The sequence below is a fragment of the Eptatretus burgeri genome, chromosome 5 (assembly GCF_056783735.1).
Source record: "Eptatretus burgeri isolate ZD-2024b chromosome 5, Ebu_testis_v1, whole genome shotgun sequence".
NCBI lineage: Eukaryota > Metazoa > Chordata > Myxini > Myxiniformes > Myxinidae > Eptatretus > Eptatretus burgeri.
Genome location: NC_140965.1, coordinates 75467975 through 75493597, shown reverse-complemented (window position 1 = coordinate 75493597; position 25623 = coordinate 75467975). Strand labels below are relative to the sequence as shown.

The 25623-nt window shown below is 39.9% G+C and overlaps 1 protein-coding gene across 3 annotated transcripts in view; it reads right to left on the bottom strand.

Moving 5' to 3' along the window:
- USP33 (ubiquitin specific peptidase 33) overlaps positions 1–25623 on the bottom strand; it is a 185595-nt gene that overhangs the window by 61042 nt on the left and 98930 nt on the right. For all 3 annotated transcript variants that reach the window (XM_085882453.1, XM_085882452.1, XM_085882454.1), the window contains 3 exons: positions 22628–22740; positions 22354–22526; positions 22055–22149 (listed from right to left, as the gene is read on the bottom strand). In XM_085882453.1, coding sequence (XP_085738579.1) covers positions 22055–22149; positions 22354–22526; positions 22628–22740 — 381 coding nt within the window. The remainder of the gene's footprint in view (positions 1–22054; positions 22150–22353; positions 22527–22627; positions 22741–25623) is intronic.

Here is a 25623-nt window from a genome sequence, read left to right as displayed (position 1 = left end):
CCCAAAAGCTCAAAATAGGAGACTGATTTTCTCCCCACCTATCCCCTTCCATCCCATACAAGCAAATGTAAAATTGAGACTATGAAAGATTGAGACTTACTCATTAAAGCACTTCTTCCCCCCAATGTAATCACAGTCCTTTTATATTTTAGGACTATATTTTATATATATAGTTTTTAGGACTATATTTTTATAGTCCTCGCACAGCTTGCGTGGATATGGCTTTTGTGAGTGTGGTTTGCGTGGATGTGGCTTATGTGGGTGGGGCTTGTGTGGATGTGGCTTGTGTGGGTGGAGTCAAAAAGGGGTGGAGTTAAAAAAGGAGCAGAGTCAAAAAAAAAATTCCCCATTTATCTTCGTCTTTTGTAATTCCTGTGAATAAAATGAACCGAAAATCTCTTCCTTTAAATCACATAATTTGTAAGTCCAAGGAACTGTACCGACGACATCAACTATTTAAAAAAGTTCATTAGTCCATCGTTTAGTATAACCTTTTTCAAAATGAGATTTCCACCTGTATAGTCTTACTATATCACCAACTTTGAACTTAGGCTTTCTGACATTAATGTCTTTTTCATATTTCAATTTTGTAAATGTTTCTGATGGCTTCGTTTTCGTTGAGGTATGAATCGTGTCGTTGTACTTATCTACAATGTCCTGAATTAAAGACAACCATTGTTGAGAACTGAGTTGAGTGAACTTTTAACATAGTCTCTTTTAAAGTGCGATTAAAACGCTCAATAACAACCGCTTTTCCTTCATTAAAGGTGCTGTATAATGTAATGTTGTTATTTTTAAGAAAATTCATAAATATTTTTTTGTAGAACTCTGTACCCTCATCAGTCCACAGTTCTTTTAGGTTTTCTCTTGCTTTTATTGAATATCTGTTGGAAAGCTAACATAAGAGTATTACCTGTTTTGTTTTTCAAAGGAACAACCCACGCATATCTACTCCTCAAATCAATAACGGTTAAAGCATACTTGTACCCCTTATCATTATTGAGTTCAATTAAATCAGCGGACCAGATATAATCAACTTCCTTGGAATAATCCTTCCTTCTATGAAACTTTGTGATTATTGGTTTATGTAATTCATGCCTGGTGTTGGCTTAGTGGTTAGGGTGGTGGCTTGGGATCCCAGGGTCCTGAGTTCAAGCCCCGTTGGCTGCTGAATTAACACCAGGGGGTTGACTCAGCCTGTCATCCTTCCGAGGTCGTCGAAATGAGTACCAGTGTACTGGTCCCGGTGTATGCCCCGGTTAGAATAGGTGTACCATATCCCTGTGTGTCGTAAGAGGCGACCAGGGTTGGCGTCAGGAAGGGCATCCGGCCATAAAACATTGCCTCAAGAAAAAGCCCAACCCCTGCACAGCAGGGAAAAATGGCTGTAAAAACGGTCACTAGGTTTATGTAATTCATCAGCAAATTGCTCTTCAATCTTAATGACATCATTAGAGCCTATAAGTTTTTTGAATTTCCAAGCCAAAGTTTCAATTTAGCACTGATCATCTTCTTCACGATGAACCTATCAACTTTTTCTCTCAAGGTTGGATTTTGTATCAGAGATAAATTATACAACATTTCTCTATCGGCTTCGTGTTTTTCTTCCAACGTTGTGCTATTTCCATAATCAATATCGTGCCTCATGCACACTTCATCAACCCGATTGATAGGTTTGCTCCACGGTTTAGGATTGTCAGCCTCATCTAATCTTTTATTCAAGTTTGTTCCGGGACCACAGAAAGAATACCCTGGTAGATGTAATTCCCCTGGTATTCCAGTTGTTACAAATTTACTTCCTGATAAAAACTTTTGTATATCTCCCCCTTGTTTGTGTTTGGTGATGAATTCACTCTTTTTTGAGCCATACACCGAACATGTACCTTTTTTATAACCCTATTGTTTTTACTTTTAACATACGAGATATTTTTACTCTCGGTTTTCTTTTTTACATTTGAGACATTAACTCATTTATTTATGTGAAAAATTCCTTCAGAGTGCGAAAACCTTTTTTATTTCCAACATGCACATTTGAATCTTAATTTTTAAAACATAAAGAATCCTTAGAAATGTCTTCACTCTCTCCTCCATTTATTTAAGAAAAAAAAATGTAAAACTTTAATTAAAGTCAATTACACCAACATCATCAATAATATAATCTTTTCCTTCTTTCTCTTCTTCATCTTCACTTTCTCGTTTAAATCTTTTCCCTGAAACCGATGTTAATAGTCGACGCATATATTTTTAGTAGACTTGCCAATTCTTTGTTTTCCTCCTCGGTGCGTTGAGATTTATTTATTTTCTGTAATACCTTTGATCTTTTTACAATCTCACTGATTGCCATATTTTTATATTTATTTATTCTCTCTCTTTCCTCCCTCTCCCTCTCCTCCTTCTATCTCTTTCTCCTCTCCTCCTTCTCTCTCTTCTCAGTTTCTTCAACTCCTTCCTCATCCCTTACTATCTTTGAACCACTTTCACCCCATAGAATATCATACATATATTCATCTGGATTCTGCGATACTCTTGAATCCACAATGATTTTTCTCATAATAGGAAACCAATAAGATTTGTTGATGATGTCTGAAAGAGTTTTACATTACATCACCTTTAGAAGTTCATTTTTATTGAATATTTTAATCAAATCTCAATTTGTGGGTTTTTTAACATCAGTATAAAGCCAGTTCTTTATTGAAAAATGTCCGTAAATTCATACAATTCATAAGGAATGTAAAATCGAACACCATAAGGAATGTAAAAAACACCAGTTCTTCATTGAAAAATGTCTGTAAATTCATACAATTCATAAGGAATGTAAAATCGAACACCCTTTTCTTGTAGGTATCCTTGAATGCAAAAATTACAATTTTCTTGAAGCCTTCTTGCTGTCATTTATGTATCAGTAATATATGACAGATTAATATGGTGACACATAATACCTCCCCATCTTCCCATAGTTAAATTAGTTTGTATTCCTCGACTTTGTATAATTATCCAATTTCCTTCCTTCTTTGTCATATAAACTATTGCTTTACCATCATATAATTTCCTATTCCCAAAATCGTGTATTTGTTGTTTGCTAATTGTGCTTCCACATACCTCCTGATTCTTACCAAGAGGATAATATTCTTCTTCACGAGACTGATAAAAATCGTGTAGGTCTTCTCGGTTGAATGAAAAAGACCAATTATATCCTAAATCACACATATTATACCTCCATTTCTCCATTCTCATATTAACTATTCTTCCTTCTTTATAAAATTCAATACTAAGCAGATAATTTAATTTAATAAAAAAAGGTGTATGGCTTGTTGAACCAGGTGTTGTAGTTGTAAATTTGACTCCTTTAACAAAACGTGCCATTTTATTTAAGGATATATATTGTGATAAATCACTTAATCTCCCCAAGTCATTCGCGTCAGTCGGACTTGGATAATTTATTAATTTATAAGCATTTTTCATATTAATATTTTTTGCTATACTAAATTTCTGTCGTTCAGCCTGTGCCTTTGTGTAACAAGTTGATATATCAATATCCAGTTCTTGGGATACACCAAATATAGAACCATCTTTTTCAACATAAGTCACTTATATTACATTAAAAATAATGTCATTAAAAAAATTATTTTTGTTGAGTTGAAATAACACAAATAGAGATAATTGACCACAACACTTGAATTTAATTCTTGGACTTGAAATGTTTGATAAACACCACTCTGTAAGAATTTTATTACTTCAACAGGTGGTGGAAGACCAAAACTATCAAAATAATATTTGTCTTGACTATTAAAAATAAAAAACCCAATGAGAACCGTTCCCATTATTATCTTCGAAGTTCATAATGATGTTCTTTGTATGTTTAGACACGTTTGTTTATTCATCTCTCATACAAATAACCACATTATGAATTTTTAATTTCTTACAATATTTGATGTTCTAAATTTAGCCTGGTGTTGGCGCAGTGGTTAGGGCAGCGTCTTGGGATCCAAAAGGTCCCGAGTTCAAGCCCTGTTGGGCCACTGAATTAATACACCAGGGGGTTGACTCAGCCTGTCATCCTTCCGAGGTCGGCGAAATGAGTACCAGTATACTGGGCCGGTGTATACCCCGGTTAAAATAGGTGTACCATATCCCTGTGTCGTAAGAGACGACCAGGGTTGCGTCAGGAAGGGCATCCGGCGTAAAACATGTGCCAAATCACTATGCGGATCATACGGATGATCCGCTGTGGCGACCCCTAACGGGAGCAGCCGAAGGAAGAAGAAGAAGAAGATTTGATGTTCTAAATTTGATGTTGTATTCTTTCCAAATTCTTTAAACCACTCATCAATTCTCATTTATTTATTAGAAAGATATAATCCATTACCCCTTTTAGTTAATTTTACACCTGCTTGTGCGATAGAATAAAGCATATCTCGAACTAACAATCTCGCTTTATCAGGCAGACTTTCAAGTTTTTCAGCAAAACCTACAATTACACCACTTCCACGAATTTGTTTCTCCAACTTTTTGTTGTGTTTTTCCAATTATTTTTGAGTCCGGAGTTGAGCCTTCCTTTCGTTGGCAGTTTTCACCGCTGCTGAAATACCACCCGCCAATGCTCCAGCCACACTTAAACCAATGAATAAAGGAATGAGAAATGGGAGAAATCCTCCACTCGTCTCGCTTATTGAATATTTCTTCAACATTGGTTTTGACATATTAATTTTAAGTGAGCCAGTATCGTTCAAGATTTTCACCTGTTCTCTTGTAAGCAAAACATCAATTGTTACTGCTCCTTTTCTTTGAATTGTATTAATGTTAATTATACAAGGCTTTTGATTTTGAATACAACTTGATTTGATTAACATATACACCAGTTGGCACTTTACCACCCATTTATTTATCAAAAAAATTATGTGAGACTAATCATGATACCATTATCTGTAATTCTGTTTCTTCCAAAAGCAAACAATATTGTTACGGCTGTGGAAATTCGCATTACACCATAAAGGGTCCACAGGTGAGATATATCGGTAAGTTCATGTGAAGTTAGCCCAAACCCGTTGTATAGAGGGAATATGTGTGATTAATCCGGGCTGCGACGCTTTGAGTTAGCCATTTTTCGTTCTCTATTGCTATTTTGGACCATTAAGCCACCAACAACTCAAACACCACCACCCTTGCCTCTTTACCTTCACAACTCCATCCCGCAAACATCGCTTCACCGCCATTCCCAAACGACGCCCGCCAACCACCAAACCACCACAGCAAACCCCTCACCACCTTCGCCTATCTCCTTCTACAACCATCGACCACACCACCAGTCAACACCAAACGTCGTGCTGTCCAGGGCCCGTTCGGTAATGGATGGCGAACGCGTCGAGCCGCGGGTACGAATGCGTTCTTCTCAGGGAGAAATTCGGATCAGGAAGGGCTCACGCCCCTTTTTCTGCGTCCAATGGGCGAGCGTCGGGCGGTATGGCCCCGCCTCCAAGCGCAATGAACGTGGATTCTTTAGGAGAGAGAATTCGGATCAAAAGAGGCTCACTCCCCTATTTGCCACACCAATGGCTGAACAGAGGGTGGCGTGGCCCTGCTTCCAATCGCGTTTTGATCCCAATATTTGCATATAGGCTCCTCCTCCTGCCTATAAAGACGCGAGCACAAGGCGACTTGCGCAGTTCAGTCAGTGCGGGTCGAGTGCAGTTCAGTGCGGGTCGAGTGCAGTTCAGTTCGGGTCGAGTGAAGACGGCGGTTCAGTTCGGGTCGAGTGAAGACGGCGGTCGTCATCGAGGTTGTCGTGTGGGGGTCGCTCGTCTCGTCGTTGGTGCCGTCTCGTCGCGGGATTCGAGCCAGCCAGCCGTTCCCCTCGCTCGACCCTGAGCATCGACAATTCTCCTCTCCCCCATCCGCGCTGAGATAGTGCCGGTGGCCCCATTCCTTCCCCACCCTAACCGTGGTGCTGACAAAACCGTGCTGCGCGGAGCACGCCGGAGAGGGCTCACCGACCATGCCAGGGGCACGGAATCGGGGCGCAGCTGCGCGGACATTGCGGCTTGCCCGCCATCGCGCACCAGGACGCGGGTAAGACCTTCTCGGTCTCGTGGACCTGGCCGCTCCTCCAGGATCCACGTACATTTGGTCCACGGACCTGTCTGCCTCCTTGCCTGTGAGGGTGGCTTTCATTTCCTTTGCTTTTGAGTGAATGCTGTGGCGCTGTCCGACAAGTATAATTGTTTAAGTGTTGTAAATAATTATATTCGTTTGCAGCTCTGCATTGTGTTTTTGCTTTTGTTGCATTTTGTCTTGACTGTTATACGTGCATTACTGTATGGCTGTGAATACGTGCGTGTGTGTGTGTGTGTGTGTGTGTGTGTGTGTGTGTGTGTGTGTGTGTGTGTGTGTGTGTGTGTGTGTGTGTGTGTGTGTGTGTGTGTGTGTGTGATAAAGTGCTTGCTTATTGAACTGTTTTCCCGTTTCGCTTCGTCTTTTCCCTTGTTTGAAAGTTCCATCTTGCATCACGTAAGGGATTGATAGTGGGTTTAAAACACCCGGTAAATAATCTGAACCATCGAGGTCGACAATAACTCCGCTCGGTTATCCCTGCAGCATGGAACGAGCCGCTTAAGCGGTTCATGTCTGGAGTCGACCTGCGGCGTGGTTAAACTCCTCGGTACGCAACTCGCGCGGGTACTTCGGTATATCGACATTCGGCGATTCACTCTATTTCGCGCGGGTAGAATGCGGACTGGGTTGTGGTGAGGTTAAACCCCCACCCGTTTCAAGCTCCTTGGCGGTAGTTCCAAGAGGGTCACGACTGAATTGTCCGTTCCGGTGGGCGACGTGTCGCGATTTGAGTTACGTGGCCGATCGCACGCCGGCGGGCGCGAAATTCGTAACACGTGTCAGGAGTGGGATACGAACTCATCCCACTCCTGACACGTGTTACAAATTTGACTGTATCCAGGGTCTGTGTTTTTTCCCGTTGCCATATCAGGAATAAAACCTTCGACACCCCCCTTTCCCATTCTATCACGAAATGAATATAGTGTAAATTTCATAATTTCAGATGTAGCAGAGACATAATCAACCGCTTCAACTTCTTATGTTCCAATATACAAATTAACACAATCAAACATTTTCCAGAAGAAATAATTTACGAGTGTAGCGTTTGTGGTATTTGCAGCCTTAGTGAATGTAAATTTACACAACAAGAAACTTTCGGCAAGATTCAAATAAGTTTGTTGATTATTTATTTCAAAACATTTTGTTCCATTTGTATTCCAGTCTGTTCCAGTTATGGCACTTACCTTGAAGTAGTCTTCTTTTTTAGTAGAGTTTGAGATGTCAATGGTATCATCCAAATCATAGATACTATCAATTGCTTCCATACTTGTACTTGTTTAGGAAAAAAAGATGCTAAAACTTTTGAAACCCTGACCCAAGTATTTGAATTATTTTCTGTCCTTCTCAGGGAGACAACTGAGTTTTGCCTTTCTTAATTTCTTTTATTGCTTGCAATTTATGAGATTCCTTTTGGGCATCTTTTATACTCTTTATAGCACCCGCTACATTTTCCACAGCAGAAGCAGTTGAACCAATTCGGTCTTTATGTTTAAGAATAGTTGAACCTATACCCATTCGAGTATCAATTATCCTATCTCCTTTTTTTCTAAATTGATGTCCTACACCCCTTTGTCTCTTAGGTTAATGGTATCCTCCACCAAGATACATACCTTCACCCTTATAGTATGGTGGAAAGGAACATCCCATCCCCTGAAATTATTTTATATTTTCCCAACTCGTGTTTCCTCACAATAACCATCGTATTTATTTATTGCAAAACTTCACGTAGGTGAATTCTGATGGATAAAATTTCTCCATCAAAAGAAATCATGCGATTATATATCTTGGTCGGTTATCCTAAAATTTACTCTGTGTATGGTTTTTCCTGACACAGGTAGATAAACCAGATTTTTGGGTTCCATGTTGAATTTATAACCAATTGGGTTGAGTATGCACTGAATGAAATATTGTATTTGTTCTTATTCCATCATTATAAGCACCATCAATCAAATCACAGTAAATTAATACCGAATTTATGCCCGAGGATATTTGAATTACATTATCACTGTAAAACGTCTCAGTAGTTTCAATCTTTTTTGAGGAGAAACCCAATAACTCTCTCAATGAATTATTATCAATTGTGAAATCAACCTTGTAATTATTTTTAAGTTTAATCGTTGATTTTGAAGTATGTTTTTGAATATCCATAATATTTTTTGGTTCATCGCCCTGTTCTTTCATAAGGTGAGCAATTTCGGAAGATATTTGAGAAATCTCATATGCTCTGGGTGAAACTGTTATCGTTTTGTATCCACTTCCCGGATTATAACTAAACTTGTCATTTTTCTCGGTGATGTTAAACAAGGTATTATAAGTTTCCATGGACAATAAAGACGCCTCATATTATTTTGTTGCGTCAAGTTGTAGTGGGTATGGAATGAAGATGTGTGGTCACTTGTTGTGAAATTAAAACTCAGGATTGTGCTTCTCATCTTATTTAATATGGGATAAAATGTCCTCGTATTGACATTTATTAATTATTTTCATGTTCATCAACTGGTCTAAAATGGCTGATGCTTCATTAAAACAATTGTTATTTCCAGCCTTCTTACTGCCGAACAGCAATAACAGTCTATTAACTAATTGTGATGGGTCATTTGGAAGAAAACTAACACCTGAACCAAGGATACTTAAAGCCTGAATAATGTGTTATTCTTTCTCATTCTTCCTACTTTTACCAGATAGAGTAACCCTATAATTAATAGAGTCCAGCAGATCAATATATTGTTGCGAATCTGGAAGCCTTGTGGACACAGACATTCAGGTTCCTATAGCTCAGTTATATCGATAAGTAAATATGGATAGATAGCTCCCTTTCCCTTGTCTAATGGGTGAATAAATCTAAATGCGCTCTGAGTTACTTTGATAGTCAGGGTTTCCTTTTATTTTTACAACACCAACGAAAACCCTCTGCTCCCGGCATTCTCCGCGCGCTCACTTAGGCACTCCAAGTCATGGAATGCGACATGCCCCACCCACTGATTCGCTTGGCGGCGCACCGAGTAGGGGAAAGGTCATGCCCCACCCATCGGTTCACTTGGGCACTGCAAGTCATGGAATGCGACATTCCCCACCCACCGATTCGCTTGGTGGCGCGCCAAGTAGGGGAAAGGTCATGCCCCACCCATCGGCTCACTTGGGCACTGCAAGTCATGGAATGCGACATGCCCCACCCACCGATTCGCTTGGCGGCGCACCGAGTAGGGGAAAGGTCAGGCCCCACCCACGGCAAACGGGCCACGCCTGAGTGAGCCGCGCCCAAGAGGTATAAAAAAGGGAACGGAGAGGACAGTTAGTTGGTTGGCGGTTGTTTGGTTGAATCTACTCGAGCGGGTTGCGAAGGATCGGCGCCTCGTCTTCACCAGCACGTGTTCTGGAGCACGTGAGGATCCGCCCGAGCTCGGGAGGCTGATCGCGGCTCACCGGTGTCTGGATTTTGTTCGCCTCTCGCTGGTGCCCGGTTCGAATCAGCTCGAAGACCACACGAGGTGGACAAGTCCATGGCAGGTTCTGGTCTGCAGCTCGCCTCTCCATCCGAGCTGGAGGCCTCAATAAAGACCGCTTTGGGTCTGATTATTGTGTGTGTGTGTGTGTGTGTGTGTGTGTGTGTGTGTGTGTGTGTGTGTGTGTGTGTGTGTGTGTGTGTGTGTGTGTGTGTGTGTGTGTGTGTGGCGCCAGTCCAGTAAGTAGAAATTGTATAATATAAGTGCCTTGCTGTACATACATGCCTTTTATTATTCGGATAACTATGCTTCTTATGTGCCCCCCCCCCCCTGCTCCATTATAAATAAACCATATGTTAAATGTATCGTTTCGTCCTCGTCCTTTCTTTTATTGGTTTAACATGGTGCGTGTTGGAAAACTAGCCAGGCTGTTGCCACTGTAAAGGGACATTTGGACCGACGGAAGCTTGGTGGCCATCCGCTCGGGTCGCACACGGTTCGAGTACGGTAGCGTCTCGTTCGTACGAGCATCGTCTAGGATGAATTTCCCCAGTAGTTAGACGACGTGGGTATTTAGATAAATTGAAATTGGCAATCGATCCTACCCCACGTGGTCAACCTATTGGCGATCTTTAGTCTGATAAGGGACCTGTCAGCTCCGGAGTTATCTGGAGTGACGACCTATAAATTCCAGGTGATCGGTGGAGTCGACCCTACGGCTCCATCTAGCGGTCCTGCTCATCGTCGATACTGGCCCCGCAACAATATACTCTGTCATCCTTATTTTTCATATCCAATGGTTTATCAAAATACTTTGATTCATCCCTCACAGTTGAACCTTGTTTTCCATCTTTTGTTAGAAGAAACATTAATCTCGGAGTTAGTTTAACAGGAGATTGAGCAGAACTCAAGAACCTTAATTCATCATGAGGTATCAATCCCTTTTCTTGAACAAGATGAAATATTGCTGGTTGTTCTGTTGGAATGAGTCCTGCTTTGGTTTTTGAATCCGCTGAATATTCATTGTTTTGAAGAGCCTTCACAATATAATCAGGGGGTTGATTAATCTCTTCCAGTTGTTGAAATAATCCATCATCATATTCTAATTCTCCTATATGCCCTCATTCTTCCTCTGTCATTTGACTGAGATCTTTTAACATTTGAAGTTTTTTCGAAGTATATTCTATTGTGGGAACTGCAGAAGCATCTTTAATGCTTCTATATAATGTATATCTATATAATATAATATCTATATCATAGAATAATATATCTATAATGTTTTTTAAAATTGTTAAAAAAATTTCTCTTGTTTTCTTTCAAATGCTTCTTCACCCATTACTTTCTGTCTGCGTTTCTTCTTTATGTCTTCCTGTTGTTTTACAACTTTTGAAACCAACTCTTGATGCTCCTTAAATCTTCTTGCTCTTTCTTTCGCATCCATTTATTTATTGGAAAATATCATTCACTGAATTATAAAGGTCAACAGGGAAATTTTCCTTTTCTTCATCATTAAAGTAGATGTGTTCAAATAAAACATTTTCTTTAAATATTTCATCAAATTCTTTATTAACATTAATACGAGTTGTAATTTCTTCTTCACTAATTCTTGTATCTCTGCTTTTCATACGTTTGCGTTGAGTTTCTTCATCAACATCAAAACTGAATGATAAAATCTTAACCCCATTACCACTCACATGTTTAATAATTTGTCTATTCCTTCTGGATTAGTTTCTAATATCCCAAGACCACCATATTTTAGTTTCTTTAACTCACTCTTACAATGTGAATATTTTGTTGTACCAAGAGAAACCTCCTCAAATATTTGGCCTTCATTCCTCAATTGCATATCTTCCTCCACTGAAATATAGTAATAATCTTCACCTTCTACTTCTCCAGGTCTTATTGCTCTAGTTGTTGTTGTTGATACAATATGAACTACATGGTGCGTTTTAAGCAAATTTACAATACAGGGGGTCCTCGACTTACGACGGAGTTCCGTTCCTATGACGCGTCGTAACGCGCTTTTCCGTGTCAGTCGGAACACACCTTTAATGCGTTCTGCCCCTCACTCCTCAAACAATCTTTTAGCCTTCTCCTGAATCAATATAAGGCTCATTGGGATACGCCGTTGATGGTGGTCTTGCAGCCAAAGCACTACCGTAAAATTCGTACGATTAGCAGCAACTTTTTCCCTCAACTTCGACCTCTGCGGCTAAAATAACAATGCGGCTTGTTTATGGATTTTTCCGATGTTGCGGGTTTTCCCGATGACGCTTCAGGCCAAATCAAGTTGTTGTCCTCAGTCTCCAGTCTTTGTCTAGATTCACATTAGGTTTCAAAACTGGTTTTGACTCTTCGTGAATTCAAAACTCATTGTAAAAGTCCTCTTCCTGCAGAAAGTCAATTAATTTTCCTGACTCATCACAGTGAGGTTATTCTTCTTACTTGGATTGATGTTGTTATTTATCTATATAATGGTATTTATATTTACGTTTATTACCTTGCATTGTAAACCGAAACTTGAAAAACGTAGAATGAGCGAGGTAAACCACAGCTGAGCGAGAAAAAGTTCAATCCACACTCCAAGTGTCTTCCCTGATCGCTGCGGCTGTTTGTGTGTTTCCCTGATTTATTCAGTGATGAGTTTGCGACCTCAGAATATATTTAGAGAGATATTGATTTGGTAAGAGTATGGTATTAAAAAACAAGAGGTCCACACAAGGAATTCAAAACTCACAGAGGGGCGAACTTTCTCGCTGCAAAAAGTCAACAAAGGCTTTCAGAGGTAGGAAATGCCGATGGCCCGAACTGGAAGACGAACTTGAAGACTGGGTTAACACACAGAGAGTGGATAGTCGGGGTGTTTCTACTGTTCAGATTAAACTCAAAGCAAGATCGATCACTTTTTGTGGCTAATTTTCGGACGTTTTTGCGCTTGGTTTTTTTCTTCATAATTTATGGGAGATGCGTCGTAACCACGACACGTCGTAACCACGACACGTCGTACGTCGAGACCGTCGTAACACGAGGATTGCCTGTATTCTCATTTGTACTATACAAGAACCTTGATTTATGAAAGTTTTTTTCCAGAAGCAGATTTACCCACAAGATTTATAATAATAGTTGTCATTTATATATGTAATTGTTTTGTAAAATAAAAAATATATCCCTTAATATCCTATCTTGTTTCACAACAATATATTTATATTTTTCAGTCGTGTGCTTCTTATAATCCCCAAATTCCTTTTTAGCTCGCCTGTTTGAAGAACAGAGAGCTGTTGAGATACCCCCGGCATGAGCGTCAGCATGAGCGTGAAAATGTTAAAGTTTTTGATGCAAGTTATTTTTTCCTTTCTAATGTTTTTATCTACCACACTATTTTTTATACGCCCGATATGTATGTATGTATGTATGTATGTATGTATGTATGTATGTATGTATGTATGTATATATGTGTGTATATATATATATATATATATATATATATCTATCTATCTCGGGGCGTATTATATGATACTGGTCATTCGTGCGTCCGTCCGTTCCTGTCCGCATTCTAACGCCCAAAGTTTTCAACTTTCACGTTTCATATTTGGTACATAGGTACAGACTGTGGAGACGGTGTGTCGCAACATTCGTTCGTCATCTAAAGTGGTTGCCATGGCAATCAGGATGCTGTTTCCGTCCGTTCCTGTCCCCACTAACTCCCAAAGTTTTCAACTTTCACGTTTCATATTTGGTACATAGGTACATACTGTGGAGACGGTGTGTCGCGACATACGCTCGTCATCTAAAGTGGTTGTCATGGCAACCAGGATGCTGTTTTCCATCCGTTCCTGTCCGCACTCCAACTCCCAAAGTTTTCAACTTTCACATTTCATATTTGGTACATAGGTACAGATTGTGGAGACTGTGTGTCGCGACATACATTAGTCATCTAAAGTGGTTGTCATGGCAACCAGGATGCTGTTTTCCATCCGTTCCTGTCCGCACACTAACTCCCAAAGTTTTCAACTTTCACGTTTCATATTTGGTACATAGGTACAGACTGTGGAGAGGGTGTGTCGCGACATACATTCGTCATCTAAAGTGGTTGCCATGGCAACCAGGATGCTGTTTTCCATGTAGTAGCACAATTCTGTATATGCCTTCTTGTTAGGGCGTATATTGTGCTCACTTGCGCTCTTGTTGCTGATTACAATATACAAATACAGATATTGCTTTATAATTATACTTCACTGCAATAAAATAAATTTAAAAATATTAATTATTAGACTAGTCTTTTAAAAACTATAAATGTATAAACAGGCGAGCATTGGGTGGCTTTGACACCAACTCTGGTTACTACATAATGTAGAACAATTGTCTCTCCAAAAATTGTTTATACCTATTGAATTTAACTTGAATAAAATAAAAGTATTAGCATTGTTTCTTATTGAGCGACAAGGGAATTGAAAGTATGATTGATGAAGATAAATACAATTACAAGAAGAATGTCCCCCTCTTGTGTAGTAGCTGTCCACTACCGTTTGGTTTCTCTCATTAACACAATCAAAGATAACAAGGTTCTTTTTTGATTTATCCCAATCTTGGGGAGAAGGTATATCATCTGTATTTTCACTAAGAATACAAGTTATCGGCTTTGATTTATTTTTATACCTCTATGTATCACAAAATAGTTGTATTATATCTTCAATGTTGTAATCATTTAGTTTGTTTTGAAGTTTAAATAAACCGATTATATCTTCTTTTTGAAGACCAGCATTAAAAGCTTGTGAGAGTAGTTGATACTCAGGTTGAAAACTTGACTTTATGAAAATTATTAAATTATCATAATCTAAAAAGTTGGGAGTAAGGAGCATCTTTAAAAGTAAGCAAGTTTTTCCACATCCGCTTGAACCAACTCTGAGACATCTTAATGAATTTGGAAGATTTTTATGGTTGTTAAATTTTATCTTATTTTCCCAAATGGGTAAAAAAATCATTCATTTATATATTTGGAAAACAGGTTATTAAATTTTTTATTGGCTTTTTTAGAAACTCTATGTTTTATCCTAAGTTTAGGTTTAATTTCAAGATAATCCATCATTTTATTTATACAATATCTTGTGTTGATATTTCCCTGAAAATGACAATCGTTAATAATATAAATCATAAATCCACGAAACATGGTCGTCATTTGTTCAGTCTCTTCTCTTGTAAGATAAGGTGTATTATCACCCTCATACTTTTCATTCATTTCTCGAATCAATCTTGTAAAGTAATTCATTTTTGGTATAAATCTCAAAAAATTATATTCCTTTTTATATTTTTTGTCATTAATTAGAAGATAATCACAAAACATACATTGTTTATAGGCTTTTGACTCTGTGTTTAATCCCCGTCTTTCACACGCAGGACAATTCTCAAATTTGTTATGTGGAGAATCAGGAAATTCAAGAGGCTCAAAATGTAGTGAACTATTCATATTTATAAAATAAAACTTTACTTCAAATAAAATTCATCTTTGGTATCATCTTCGCTACTTTCATTGGTGCTTTCACAATCATCTACAAAACTACTTTCATAACTACCGTTTGAACACAAACTCTCGGTATCATAACTGTTTTCTGTTCCAACAGAAAATGTGTCATTGTTATATATGGATACAGATAGTTTTATATTAGAAATTAAGACAAGTGATGTATATGAGGATATGATTGATAATATATATATATATATATATATATATATATATATATATATATATATATATATATATATGATACAAGTAATTATAAGTCAGGTGATGTGTTGTTTTCATCAATGAATAAAAAGGTTATTGGTCAGTTTAAAGAAGAATTGGGTGTGAAGGTCATGAGTGGATTTATAGGATTGAGATCAAAGTCTTATGCTTTCACGTATATTGATAATAATAACATTGAAAGGTGTGATAAGAAGCTAAAGGGAATAAAGAAAAATATAATCAAGGAAACAATAAACTTTTAACATTATTACAACTGTTTAACCTTAAAGAAGGAAGAGTACAGAAAAATGAATACAAGTAGAAATTATCAACATCAATTCTATACAACAGAGATAAATAAGAAAGCATTCGGAGCTTTTGATGATAAAAGATATATTTTAGAGAATGGAATCAATCTTCTCCTTTCTGGTTATAAGTATAAGTGTTAAGATATTGAGTTGGGAATTTTAACAGGCTACCGCCATCTTTTTACTGATAAATAAATGATAGAACCAAGCAATAACCAAACCAAAGGGTGGAGATGTAATCAGCCTTGGTATTTGAATGGGAAACATAAAGAATGTGAAAAATATCAAATAAGTCTTATTGAAGAAATAACCGGGGTAAAAGTAGATAACACAAATAAGCGGATAAATTTAATTATAAATAAGTTGGAGGATGTAAAGAAAAAAAATTATCCTTGAATGGACTGAAAACTTTGATGGTTATCAATTGAACAATGGAAAAACAATTTACTACAATCTCAAAATGATATGTGGAACAGGAGGTGGTCAAATAAGGGCATTAAGAGAAGTTTATCATTTCATTTCTGTTCAACAAAGACACATACCAAGAACCAAGTTCCAAGTTATTTTTTGTGAATATACTTGATGGAAATGAATGTTATAAGAAAATTTAGTTATTCCCTGAAGTAGAACATGGGCAAATATTCGTTGGTTCGCTCTTTGAGTGGAATAAAAATATAAAAGGGAAGAAGTGCTTTCATCAGTAAGTCTCAATCTTTCATAGTCTCAATTTTACATTTGCTTGTATGGGAGGGGAAGGGGATTTCTGTGGAGAAAATCAGTGTGCTATTTTGAGCTTTTGGGGCTTGAGTCAGAAAGTTTTTCCCTTTTCCCCAATCATTTGAATGGGTTTCCCAGAAGCCCCACTTATCATCGACTGACTGCCCAGACACGTCCAGAGACAAACTCTCATCCGGCCATATACACTGCCCGGACATGTTCGGAGACAAACACCGGCCGGACGTGTCTGGAGACAAACAACGCCCTGACACGTTTGGAGACAAACACCACACGGACGCATCCAGAGCTAAGCTGTCCAGAGACAAACACCACTCAGACATGTCTGGAGACAAACACCACCCGGAGACAAACAACGCCCGGACACGTCCAGAGACAAATTCCCGTCCGGACACGTTCAGAGACAAACACCACCCGGACGCGCCCAGAGACAAACACCGCTCAGACAAACACTGCCGAGACACATCCAGAGAGTGGAAAGAGGAAGAGATGTGTGGAAAGAGGAAGAGATGTGTGGGAGGGTGCTGCTTGGTATTAAGTTGGGGCTGAGCGAGGATGGGACAGACAGAGCGAGAGCGAGAGCGAGAGACGGGTGGAGGAGGAGAGTTAGCAGAGAGAAAATGTTATGCTTTATGAAACACACATACACACACACACACACACACACACACACACACACACACACACACACACACACACACACACACACACACACACACACACACACACACACACACACACACACACACACACACACACACACACACACACTTAGTAATTGGCTGACATCGGCAATTCTTCAGGAAAAGGCAGATTAGAGTCAGTGTGATTACCGACTTCAGTACATACTGTATACAACCCAAAAACCTTGAGTAGCTTTCACCCTTGTTTTGGGGGAATTGAAATAAACAAATTATAAAAATAACATTGCCTTATATATGTTTCAGGGAGACGTGCATCAACATTAATCTTAATAAACAGCTGCCAATCGTCATGTGACGGGCGGAAAAAATTTTTGCTCTATAATTTAGAAAACACGTGAATACGGCAAAGGGCTTGGAAATCGGGTGTTATCAAATATATTTTGCTTTGAAACTCACAAAGAGAAACCATATAACCTTTGTAATTCACGTACCTCAACCTTGTAGTAACTAGTCCAAGAGCATTAGGTCAAAATAGGCCCTAACCTGGACATTTTTGGTAACAAGCTGATTTTTTCAGGATAGGTCCAGGAATGTGTGTGAAATAACATACTAAAAGTCCTCATGAATCCTCCTTGAGCGTTTTCCGCAATCCAAGATGGCGTCCAAAATGGCCGCCTCTTCTGTTTTTCTCATAACTTTGCAAGCAGGTTTCCCCAAAACACACTTTAAATGTCTACATATATGTTTTGAAGTATGAGGAACTCATTAGAATACATCTTAAGAGATGCTGAAGCACGCAAGCTGTACATCCTAAAACACTATGGAGCTCAATCAACGGTGGTGTTTGATGGATATGGAAGCGCAACTTCGACAAAGGTAGCTGAGCAGAAACGAAGAGCTCAGAAGTGTACCTCTAGTGACATCATATTTGAAGATGATATGCCAACCACCACAACCCAAGCAGCTTTCTTAGCCAACGGCAACAATAAGGCGAGACTTATACAAACTCTACGTGACAAAATGCTCATGGCTGGAGTATGTGTCAAGCAGGCAGAAGCAGACGCCGACACCCTGATTGTCTCCACAGCACTAGCACTGGCAGAGTCAGAACATGTGCCAGTTGCTGTCGTTGGTACGGACACAGACTTACTGGTAATGCTAGTTGCTCGGGCAACCTCTTCCACAGATGTGTACATGCTATGCCGCAGTAATCCTGTCACGGTCTTCAACATTCATGAGATTCAGCATGCCATAGGGGACACAAGAAATTACTTGATGTTTCTTCATGCTGTGACGGGATGTGACACGGTCTCTGCGATATATCGTCAGGGCAAGCGTAAAGCTTTCAAGATGGTGCACAAGAAGCGGGACTACGACTTGCTGGATACCTTCACAAACAGTGGAAGCACCCATGACGAGGTGGAAAAAGCTGGGGAAGGCTTCATTCTTAAGCTTTATGGAGCCAGCAGTTTTGAATCTCTTGATGACTACCGTCACATCGCATACAAACGGGCAATCGGTCGCAGTTCCCCGAGTTCATCCTTTCAGCTAGAAAGTCTACCTCCAACTAGTGCTGCAGCAAAGCAACATTCATATCGCGCCTATCTTACCGTCCAGGAATGGATGGGTAACTCCTTATCTCCAACAGAATGGGGCTGGCGATTTCAGGACGGGACTCTTACCCCGGTAGAAACAGACATTGCTGTTGCACCCGACACTTTGCTGAACATGGTGGCATGTGGGTGTAAACCAGATGGTTGCAGAAGCATGACATGTAGCTGCAAGAAACTTGGGCTCTTTTGTACCTCAATGTGCAGTAAATGCAGTGGTCTCAATTGCAACAATACAGCACCAACTCTTATAGATGCCGACGATGATATTACCCCAACTTCAGAGGACATCAACATTGAAGATACAGCATCCGACGATGAAGACAATGACTGATGCAACTAGGTGTGTGCATGCGTAAGGTAAAGATTCATCTGAAACTTTTGAGGTTTGAATCTCTAGCATGATCTTGTTTTGAATGTCTTTGCCTCTTGAAACAGGCTAAAACAGCAGTGTGTTGATAAGTGGCGGACATTTTGAGCACCATTTGAATTTCAGAAAGAACTTCAGCGGTTTTATTGTTTCCTTTGTACTTCAAAGTATCTGAATGAGTTCCTTATTTCTCAAGACATATATTTAGACATCTAAAGTGCGTTTTGGGGAAATCTACTTGCAAAGTTAAGAGAAAAACATGAAATGGCGGCCATTTTGGACGCCATCTTGGATTGCGGAAAACGCTCAAGGAGGATTCATGAGGACTTTTAATATGTTATTTCACACACATTCCTGGACCTTTCCTGAAAAAATCAGCTTGTTACCAAAAATGTACAGGTTAAACCCTAATGCTCTTGGACTAAACTGCTGACTGTACATCTTGATCAGGACACGAACTGTACCTCTATCGACTGTATGGTGCTCGCTCAACAAGTGGCTTAAACACTCAATCAAGCACTCCAATGAAATGGTTGATAAAAAACGGTTGGCCAGGCTGTGGCTGCATACCATATAGGATCCCTTTAACTTTAAAGCCGGTCTTCACCGTGTCTGCAGCAATTAAAGAAATTAAAAAAATTTGTTCAAATAATGACTTTATCCACAGAAGAGTTGCTGTTTAAACTTTGCGATGTCTCCAGGGTTGTTCTACGTTAATCACATGTGTAATAAACATTGCAGATAATCCGCCACGTTGCCTGCTAGTCTGTGCACGTGTCATGTGGTACAACAATTCATGGTCCATGCAAACATTATAACTGTATTTTAAAACGTCTGTTTTTCACCAGATTTGCTTTGATTCCCTGTAGAGCAGTTCAGGAAACATCCAAAAATATAGACACAGATCTGGCAGACGTTAGGATAAGCAGTCCCTCTGGGGGACAGGACACGAGGTCCAACAATGAATAGATTAAATCATATAGCTCAATGAAGCTCGTGATTTTGGCACGTTACTAAATCTTTTGTTCATTCAATATAATTCTCCAAACAGAGGAAAAAGATAAGTTTAATGCTTTGGAAATTTCACATTTTTTTGTGTATGTATGGAGAAGAAAGGACGATAACCTTGCTTGCTTAAATTAAAAAGATATATCGGCTTAGTTATAAGACTCGTTATGTCTTTAAAGTTTAAATTATCAGATTTCACAACAGATTTTGACACTTATTTAGTATGGCTGATATTTGATCCTCAAAATCGAAATAATATTTTTGATGATATACTTTAATTAGTCCGTGATAGTAGATCGTGGAAAATAATGCAAGAAATCACTCCAATCTCATAATTTGAAACCTATGATACTTATAGAAGCGATGTATACAGCGATTTGTAGCTATGATGAACAGGCATTTGATCATATGAGTGAGGAAAGTGAATAAAAAAAAACTTTATCACTAAGAAATCGTTGCGGCCTGTTCCAAGTCAAGGCATGGTTGAGCAGGCCAAAAAACATGGCGGCTTCAGACCCCAGAGAGCGAAGTGGCCGACGATCACCTGATGAAGGATATAATTAAATAAGGCCGTTAATTATCTTCAAAAAGGGGTGTTCTAATGAACCCAAACACCCAATTTTCAGTCATGCACTTCTTTGGAGTTTTCTCAGTAAGCATGCAACATTTCAGGCTGCGAGGTGTTATGGTTTTGGAGTTATCGAGGAGACACACTGACACATTGACACACACAGACACATTGACACACACACACACACACACACACACACACACACACACACACACACACACACACACTTTTATTAGGATAGATTTTATTACGCTTCCTGAGAGGCTAGATCAGTGTTTCTCAACCTTTTTACCTTTGTGGAACCCTTGAAATAGTTTTCATGTCTCAGGGAACCCCTGCATAAAAATTATTACATACCATGATTAATATCTAGCTGTTTTATATTTTTATCGTAGTTCACGTGGTAAATATAATATAATTTTTTTCGGATACCTGGTTTAAGGAAAAAAATGACCCCCTTTTTGTCAAATTTATTGGCAATGAGACAGACCACGTCATCATTGGTGACGTCATCACGTACAGGCCGTGTGCTGTGTTCAATGACGAGTCGTTATTCCGAGCGTCCATCGTGCTTCGAGTGGGTGACGTCATCACGTACAGGCCGTGTGCCGTGTTCAATGACGAGTCGTTATTCCGAGCGTCCATCACGCATCATGCTTTGAGTGGGTGACGTCATCACGTACAGGCTGTGTGCCATGTTCAATGACGAGTCGTTATTCCGGGCGTCCATCGCGCTTCGTGGTTGTTATTGTTATTATAATATAACATTCCCTATGGTTGTTATAATTGTAAATAATATAAGAGGTTGAAGCCTCTATTATAATAACCAAGGAGTTTCCAACAATATGCCATACGTGTATAGTAAAATTACGAATATTAAATCAAACAAAAACTACTCAAAAATACATTAGCCTATTTATTACTGTTTCTCGAGGAACCCCTAGCAACCTCTTGCGGAACCCTAGGGTTCCGGGGAACCCCGGTTGAGAAACACTGGGCTAGATGCTCACTGAAAATATAGAGTAAGGTAAACTGTGACAAGGATTAATGCTAGATGTTAGATTTTACAAATTACGGAAAATCACGAGCATTCGGGTAAAATCTTGCGGCTTCAGAGAATGAAACTATTTAATGTTAAGAAGTAATTTGACTAGTGGCTTCCCAGTGTGGAATCATCTAGTAATCAGAAGTAATTTATTGGGGAATGGCTTTGTCGAAAGTACATTGAGTGAGAGTATAAAATATGGTAAAGGTGGGCGAGCAGAGAGCTCAAAGAGGAAAAAGAACAAGCAAGTTACCTTTTGCTTTGTATAGTGTCACATTGATGTATTCTAATGTCACTTTGTGTTATCCCTGTCAATATAATCATCTTTGGGCCACAAATGACTGCCTCGTGGCCAGAAATTTATCAATTAGAGAAGCTTTGTTTGTGACAAATATATGGAATATTTTCAAATTTCATAACTCCCATCCTTATAACCCAATGTTATAGTGCATCCATGTTGCATTTATTATTTGTTTTACTTATAGCTTACCTTTCAATTCATCGGCAGCAAAGAAAGCAGAAAGACAGTCCTCAAGTGTAACCACTGGACCCCAGAACCAACTTGGGATACATGACACAACAAACCTGATGAAGAGCAGAGATAATTTATCACCACCAGAAAAGAACATTTTTAACAACAACAACAAAAAAAAACATTATTATTCCAGAAGTTGTTGCGTTTTGATGATGGAGACGACAACAACATGTGGAAGGTCAAAACGATGAGAAATGGGTAAACAAAAAAGGTAGAGATACCGTCATTGTTTGTATGCAGCACGTGGCTCCCACCTGCGGACGTAGTCCATAATGAAAATGACCCAGCTCTGAGAACTGTAACCATCATTGCAGGTTCCCACTTTGACAGCTACATTCTGGTGTACAGCTGAGTGCAGCTTTGCCAAATCCTCTTTCCCAGGAATGGGTAAAGACAGGTCCTGGAATGTCTCCACTGTCGCTGAAATCTGCAAAGGAAAAGCTGCTTATGCAAGCGCGCGCACGCACGCACGCACGCACGCACGCACACATGCACACACACACACACACACACACACCAATCACTCACACGATCGCAGGTGAGGCATTGCACGGAGCTCAAGATGCAGCCATCAAAAATGTCAGAGATAACGCTGCGAAACCTGGGTTGCTTCCTCTTTTTAGCTGCAGCATACAACTGTGCTGAGGAGACAATTGGCCCGAAGAATAAACATTACCAATCACAATTTGGAAAGAAAATTACAAACAAAATATCAATGATACAACTGTCAACATAATTAAAATCATTCTTTGTAAATAAATTTAATATTGCATTGCCAAGGAAGGATTAACCAAAAATAAATAATTAAAGGGGATATCAACAGGGCATTCATACAGCAGAATTTGAGATAATTTCAATCAAACTTGCTGGAAATAAACACTGATTATACAGGTAGTGGACAAAAAAATAAATGGAATCACCAATGTAAAGTCACTCCATCAGGTGCTCGGCAACATGTGCGCTCAGTACAGTCTGTGTGCGCCGTGGTATAGAGTCCACCAGCGTCTGAAATTCTACAGGAGGGATGCGGAACCATTCTTCCATGAGAAAGTCAATCAACTCACACTTGTTTGATGGAGGTGGAAAATGACGTCTCAGGTATCATTCCAAAATCTTCCATAAATGCTTGATTGGGTTCAGATCTGGTGACTGAAAAGGCTGCCATGACATATGGATAACATCAGTGTCATGCTCATCAAACCATTGTGTGACCGTATGTGTTACGTGGAGGGGGGCATTGTCATTATGGAAGAAACCCCTCCTGGCAGGAAAGAAATGCTGCTATATGGGGTGAAGATGATCACTCAGGACTATCAAGTAATGATTGGCATTGACTTTGCCTTCAAAGGGAATGACTGCACCCAAACTATGCCAGGAATATGCACCCCACAACATTACACAGAACCATCAGAATCCTTCACTGTTGGAATCAAGCATTCAGGATTGAAGGTATTTATGTTGGCGCCACAAATGCACTCATCCATTTGTCGAGAACATTGCGAAGGACGATTCATTTGACCATATCACATTTCTCCACTGCTTGGTAGTCCATTGCCTGTGTTCTTTGCACAACTAAACTCGCAATTGCGCATTGCCACGTGTGATAAGTGGTTTGTGCACTACAACCTGAGTATGGTGTCCTGCTCTGTGGAGTTCTCGGCAGACGGTTTTTAATGAAACTGGCTGCTCGTGCCCCAGGTTGAAATTTTCAGTCAATTGATCTGCAGTTTCTCACCTGCTTTGTCTTGCACTTCAAATTAATGCACAGATATCATGGTCCTGGAGTATGCACTTCCATCCATTGTTGCCCTTTAATGATGATGCCTTTCCCTCAAAATTCCATGCCAACATCACCTTGTACACCATTGCTCATGAGGAGGAGGAGTAGGAGATTGGGACCATACTCTGTGCAGAGCATTGGTGCTGCTTAAGCAGTCTCCTTGGCTATTGGGTACAATCCTGGATGGGTCGCCACTCCAACACAGTATATCAGCATGCTGGCACTCATTTTGCCAACCTTGGAAGGATGACAGGCCGAGTTAACCCCACCTGGTATTAATTCAACAGATGCTCAGGATTTGAACTCGGGACCCTCGGATCCAAAGCCCACCACCCCAACCGTTAAGCCAACACCAGGCATAACACCAGGCTTATGAAACATCAGCAAATTGAGCTTTCTTTGTCACTGACGCTCCGACCAAACACGCCCCAACAATCACCCCTCTTTCAAAGTCACTGAGGTCTCCTCTTGCAGCTATTCTAGTTATAATTATAGGCAACCAGGCCTGCACAGCATTTTTATATATGACCCGAAACATGCTGGAATCTTATTTGCTTAATCAACACATGGGCCATTGCTATTTGCTGCTGTGGAAGCCATTGCTTTCAATATACAGTACTTAATGTCCCTCATTTACCCAGGTGTGTTTCCATTTCTTTGTCCACTATCCGTAATTATATACATACACACACAATAGCAAATACCACCGGTCACTTGCTGGCGGTAATACTAAAGGGGAGAGAGAGAAAAAGAGGGAGAGGGAGAGAGGGGGAGGGGGAGGGGGAGAGGGAGAGGGAGAGGGAGAGGGAGAGGGAGAGGGAGAGAGCGGGGAGAGTGAAGAGGTGGAAGGGAAAGGAGAGAGGAGGGAGGGGGAAGGGAAGACAGACGTGCTGTGGAGCATTAATTCCGATTCATTCTGTTTCATCAAAATGATTCTGCGTGGAATAACAGTGAATATGGAAACAAAATAATGTCTGAAATCCATTTTCTACCGGTCATACTATAAACACGGTCCGGAGAAAAACTCAGTCTGAACAAGTACGGAGACAAACTCACGTCCAGACATAAATACCGCCTGGACGCATCCAGAGCCAAGCTGGCTGGAGACAAACACTGCCCGGACACGTCGGGAGACAGACAGACAGAGAGAGAGGGGAGGGGAGAATGAGACAGGAGATGTGGGAGGAGGGTGCTGCACTGTATTAGGAGGGGGTAGAGTAAGGAAGGGGAGAGAGAGAGAGAGAGAGAGAGAGAGAGAGAGAGAGAGAGAGAGAGAGAGAGAGAGAGAGAGAGAGAGAGAGAGAGAGAGAGAGAAAGAGAGAGAAAGAGAGAGAGAAAGAGAGAGAAAGAGAGAGAGAAAGAGAGAGAAAGAGAGAGAGAAAGAGAGAGAAAGAGAGAGAAAGAGAGAGAAAGAGAGAGAAAGAGAGAGAATGTTGTGCTTTATCAACAACGCACACGCACACACGCGCACACACACGTGCGCAGACACACATACACACACACACACACACACACACACACACACACACACACACACACTTCGCCAATTTTTCGGGAATCGGCAGGTTGGAGTGGGTGTGATTAAAAAACTGCAGTACTTACTGTATACAACTCAGAAACCTTGAGTAGTTTTCACCAAAAAACAACGTTGCATTTATTTAGATGTTTCAGGGATATGTTCACAAACAATATTATTTATAAACAGCTGGTGTGATAGATGGATTAAAAAAATTAGTTTTGGTCA